Source organism: Bombina bombina, chromosome 4, assembly GCF_027579735.1.
Source record: "Bombina bombina isolate aBomBom1 chromosome 4, aBomBom1.pri, whole genome shotgun sequence".
Lineage (NCBI taxonomy): Eukaryota > Metazoa > Chordata > Amphibia > Anura > Bombinatoridae > Bombina > Bombina bombina.
In genome coordinates, this window is record NC_069502.1 from 1,036,027,283 (window position 1) to 1,036,032,792 (window position 5,510).

General features: G+C 36.8%; 1 protein-coding gene across 1 annotated transcript in view; it reads right to left on the bottom strand.

The window, feature by feature from the left end:
- SLX4IP (SLX4 interacting protein) overlaps positions 1 to 683 on the bottom strand; it is a 700,517-nt gene extending 699,834 nt beyond the window's left edge. The window contains exon 1 of the mRNA XM_053712149.1: positions 640 to 683. Coding sequence (XP_053568124.1) covers positions 640 to 666 — 27 coding nt within the window. The 5' untranslated portion in view covers positions 667 to 683. The remainder of the gene's footprint in view (positions 1 to 639) is intronic.
- Between the last annotated feature and the right edge of the window lie 4,827 nt (positions 684 to 5,510).

Genomic DNA, 5,510 nt, shown 5'->3' on the forward strand with positions numbered 1-5,510 from the left:
GAACAACCCAGGTTGTTCACCAAAAATGGCCTGGCATCTAAACTTACATTCTTGCTTTTCAAATAAAGATACCAAGAGAATGAAGAAATTTTGATAATAGGAAAGTTGCTTAAAATTGCATGCTCTATCTGAATCACAAAGAAAACATTTGGGTTCAGTGTCCCTTTAAAATAACTTTTTTACCGTTCCTGCTGCATGAAATAGAAAGGGTTGCAGGAGGCTATTTGCAGCATCTAAGGTAAAACTTTAAGATGACTATGGTGTAGACTGTCCCTTTAAGTCTGGGCAACACTGATGTACAGAATTACCAAAAACAACCGACCTCTTAAAAAAAAAATGAATTTGCATATAACGTTGAATATAGATTTGTAAGGATTTAAATTGTCCTGCATAGGTTTGACATATTTTTACTTATACAGCTATGATCACTATATGTACGTACAGAATGATAAACATACTTTCCCTCCCAATTCAGCAACAATTCTTTTGTTTGCATCCCCAATCCCACTCATTGCTCACACACAAAAATATTACACAAATCGTACAATTTTTATAAGAATGCAAGAGCTTTTTATATAGCAGGAATGGCAAAAACATTTTAACAAGGTAAGTGTTGCTTACATTAGTATTAGTACTTACCTTAACGACCAATTTATTAGCCTTCATGACAACAAAATGGAATAAAAAATCTGCAAAAAAATTTTCTGATATTAGTATCTGATTGCAAATAAGTTTAAAAGAAAATATGTCTTTATACAACAAAAATATAGGAATAAAACTGAAACCTCTATAAGCAGAGTTGGAAAGTTTCACAAGCAGTGGACAAGTGATAAATTAGGCTTTTGCCTGTAAGTAACATTTAATGGACTAATAATTTTTTTGTCTCAGGGCTTTTTACCTTTTTTATCCAACTGCTAACCTATAGTGATCTTTTTCTTTTGTGATTCAGATAGACCATGCAATTTTTTTTTTTTTTTTTTATTTTTTTTTTATTTTTATTGAGATATCATTCGGGGGTACAGAAAGGAAAAAAACAGGGAAAATCAGTTATTATCACATTGATTACACAGTAATAAGGGGAAGGAGCCAATTCATCATACGGTATTAGAGACCAATACACTAAATTCTAATAAACCATTACACAAAAAGGAAGTTGGTATTTTAAAAACACAAAACAATCAGTAAGAAAAACAACAAGAAAGAAGAAGAAAAAAACAAAAAAAAAAAAACAAGAAAAGAATGACCTCTAAATCTTGGTGTCAAAGTAAATTAACCTTGCTAATACCCTAGAGCCTCCTAGAGTGGTCAATCAGCCAGAACCCAGAGTAACGGGGGGGACTGAGGGAGAAGTAGAGAGCAATAAAAAAAAAACGCCTAAAATACACAGATGGCGAAGATCTCTAAAAAAAAAAATTTATACTTTCCAACTAGATGGGAATAATCCAAGTTCCACATGCTGGGTAAACCAGCTAGAATCCCTTAGTGGGGCAATTAACTGTAGTTGTGCATCTAAAGGGAGAGTTATAATTACTTTTTCCCATTTAACAAAAAATCTTTGAATTGACTTATCACTAAAGTCTCTTAAATTAAATTGTTCCATCGCAATCTGGTTGTGCATTTTATTTAAAAACTCCTTAAATTTAGGTTCCCGGGAGGACTTCCAGTTCCTGAGGATGACATTGCGTCCCACTAGAATTATTGTGTTTATAAGTCTCAAATTCGAATAGGGTTCCTCATGGTTTAACAGGAAGAAAATATATCTCGGCTCCAGAGTGAAATTACAAGCCTCCACTTTATTCAGCCAGAAACATACTTTACTCCAGAACTGCATTGCTTTGGGGCAACTCCAAAAGCAGTGCATTTCATCTGCTTCCCTAGCATTACATTTGGGGCAGTTAACTTCCTTTTTATACCATTTTGACATTTTATCTGGTGTAATATATAGTAGATTGATTAACTTAAAGGGACACTGTAACCAAAATTTTTCTTTCGTCATTCAGATTGAGCATGCAATTTTAAGCAACTTTCTAATTTACTCCTATTATCAAATTTTCTTCATTCTCTTGGTATCTTTATTTGAAATGCAAGAATGTAAGTTTAGATGCCGGCCCATTTTTGGTGAACAACCTGGGTTGTCCTTGCTGATTGGTGGATAAATTCATCCACCAATAAAAAAGTGCTGTCCAGAGTACTGAAACCAAAAAAAAGCTTAGATGCCTTCTTTTTCAAATAATGATAACAAGAGAACGAAGAAAAATTGATAATAGGAGTAAATTAGAAAGTTGCTTAAAATTGCATGCTCTTTCTGAATTACAAAAGAAAAAATTTGGGTTCAGTGTCCCTTTAAAGTGAGATTCTCTCCAGTCTATAAAAACTTGTGTTTGATCGACTAGTTTAACCCCTTAGTGACCAGAGCACTTTTCCATTTTCTGTCAGTTTGGGACCAAGGCTATTTTTACATTTCTGCGGTGTTTGTGTTTAGCTGAAATTTTCCTCTTACTCATTTACTGTACCCACACATATTATATACCGTTTTTCTCGCCATTAAATGGACTTTCTAAAAATACCATTATTTTCATCATATCTTATCATTTACTATAAAAAAAAATATAAAATATGAGGAAAAATGGAAAAAAACACAAAAATCTGTTACATATCTACAACCACCAAAAAACACCCATGCTAAATTGTTTCTAAATTTTGTCCTGAGTTTAGAAATACCCAATGTTTACATCTTCTTTGCTTTTTTTGTAACTTATAGGGCCATAAATACAAGTAGCACTTTGCTATTTTCAAACCATTTTTTTTCAAAATTAACGCTAGTTACATTAGAACACTAATATCTTTCAGGAATCCCTGAATATCCATTGACATGTATATATTTTTTTTTAGAAGACATCCCAAATTATTGATCTAGGCCCATTTTGGTATATTTCATGCCACCATTTCACCGCCAAATGCGATCAAATACAAAAAATTGTTCACTTTTTCACAAATTTTTTCACAAACTTTCAGTTTCTCACTGAAATTATTTACATACTGCTTGTGCAATTATGGCATAAATGGTTGTAAATTCTTCTCTGGGATCCCCTTTGTTCAGAAATAGCAGACATATATGGCTTTGGCATTGCTTTTTGGTAATTAGAAGGCCGCTAAATGCCACTGCGCACCACACGTGTATTATGCCCAGCAGTGAAGGGGTTAATTAGGGAGCATGTAAGGAGCTTTTTGGGGTAATTTTAGCTTTAGTGTAGTGTAGTAGACAACCCCAAGTATTGATCTAGGCCCATTTTGGTATATTTCATGCCACCATTTCACCGCCAAATGCGATCAAATTAAAAAAAAACGTAAAATTTTTCATAATTTTAGGTTTCTCACTGAAATAATTTACAAACAGCTTGTGCAATTATGGCACAAATGGTTGTAAATGCTTCTCTGGGATCCCCTTTGTTCAGAAATAGCAGACATATATGACTTTGGAGTTGCTTTTTGGTAATTAGAATGCTGCTAAATGGCGCTGCGCATCACACGTGTATTATGGCTAGCAGTGAAGGGGTCAATTAGGTAGCTTGTAGGGAGCTTGCAGGGTTAATTTTAGCTTTAGTGTAAAGATCAGCCTCCCACCTGAAACATCAGACCCCCTGATCCCTCCCAAACATCTCTCTTCCCTCCCCTACCCCACAAATGTCCCCGCCATCTTAAGTACTGGCAGAAACTCTGCCAGTACTAAAATAAAAGGTATATTTGGGCTTTTTTGTGCATTTTTGTTAGCATATTTACATATGCTTCTGTGTAGGGATCCCCCTTAGCCCCCAACCTCACTGATCCCCCACTAAACAGCTCTCTAACCCTCCCCCTCTGACTTAATGTGCGCCATCTTGGGTACTGGCAGCTGTCTGCCAGTACCCAGTTTAGTGAAAAAAAGCTTTTTTTTAAATAAAATATGTCCCTTTTCTGTAGTGTAGCTTTCCCCCCCCCCAAGACCAACCCCCACCCCTTCCAGATCCCTTAGATGGTTTTTAAAATAAAGTTTATTACATTTTTTTTTTACTTTTACTTTTTAACTTTTCTGTAGTGTAGCGGTTCCCACCCGCTCCCGCCCCGTGCACGCGCCCCCCCCCCCCCCCCCCGTGCACGCGCTGCGCGCGCCCGTGCGCGCCCCCGACGGTCCCGATCCCGATCCCGCCCCCCGTGACGTCACGCGCAACACCGATGGCCGCCCACCCGCCTCCCAATTCGGCTCCCACCCACCAACGATACCGGCCATCGATGTCCGGTGCAGAGAGGGCCACAGAGTGGCTCTCTCTGCATCGGATGGCCATGTATGGTTATTGCAGGATGCCTCCATATCGAGGCATCACTGCAATAACCGGAAAGCAGCTGGAAGCGAGCAGGATCGCTTCCAGCTGCTTTCCACACCGAGGACGTGCAGGGTACGTCCTCAGGCATTAACTGCCTTTTTTTTGAGGACGTACCCTGCACGTCCTCGGTCATTAAGGGGTTAAAACTTTGGAGAATATGTCCTTTAGTGATTTTTAGGGATTTATCCCATTTCCTCTCTAAATCATTAATATGTATCAATCCATGATGTTTAATAAGCATATTATAATATAGGGGATTGAGATGGAAACTTTCCCAGCATGGTATAGTCTAATCACATCTTCTAATTCCCCCAATAAGGGTCTAGAATCATCATCTGCACGTAAAGTCGCAATCCAATGCTGTACCTGGAGATACGCATAGAAGGAAGTTTTTGCTATGTTAAAACTGGTTCTTAACTCTGCAAATGTCTTAATCTAATACGAATTTGGTAAATGCAACATAATTATAAAACTGAAGGTTAGGCAACGCCAAGCCACCATGTGCTTTTAAGAAGGAAAGTTTGACCAATGATATCCTAGCTTTCTTCCCATGCCATATGAATCTAGTAAATAACATTTGTACAAATTTTAAATCCTTTTTCCTAATCAGAAGAGGCAAATTCTGTAATAAATACAGTAATTTTGGGAATAGAATTGTTTTAATTAGCATTACACGAGCAGAGAGAGAGATGGGAAGATTATGCCAAGCTAATAGTTTCTGTTCAAACAAATCTATACATTTCCGGAAATTTAAATCATACCATAATGAAGGGTTATTGCTTAATATGATACCTAAATACTTAATTTCTTGTACCTCTTTAAAAGGATGTAGGATGTGGTTCTTAGGTTTGTAAATCCAAAGCAGTTCTGATTTCCCCCAATTAATTTTATACCCTGAAATTGAACTAAATATTTCAATAATCTTTAACAATTGGGTTATAGCTTCTTTAGTGTTGCTTAAATAAAGCAGGATATCATCTGCGAATAGTGATGTCACAAAATTCTTATCCCCCATCTTGATTCCTATTAATTATTTTCTTAATAATATTGCCAATGGCTCTAAAGATAAATTAAACAGTAGGGGGGAGAGAGGGCAACCCTGACGTGTACCTCGTTGGAGAGTGAAACTCTCAGATATCTCCCCATTAA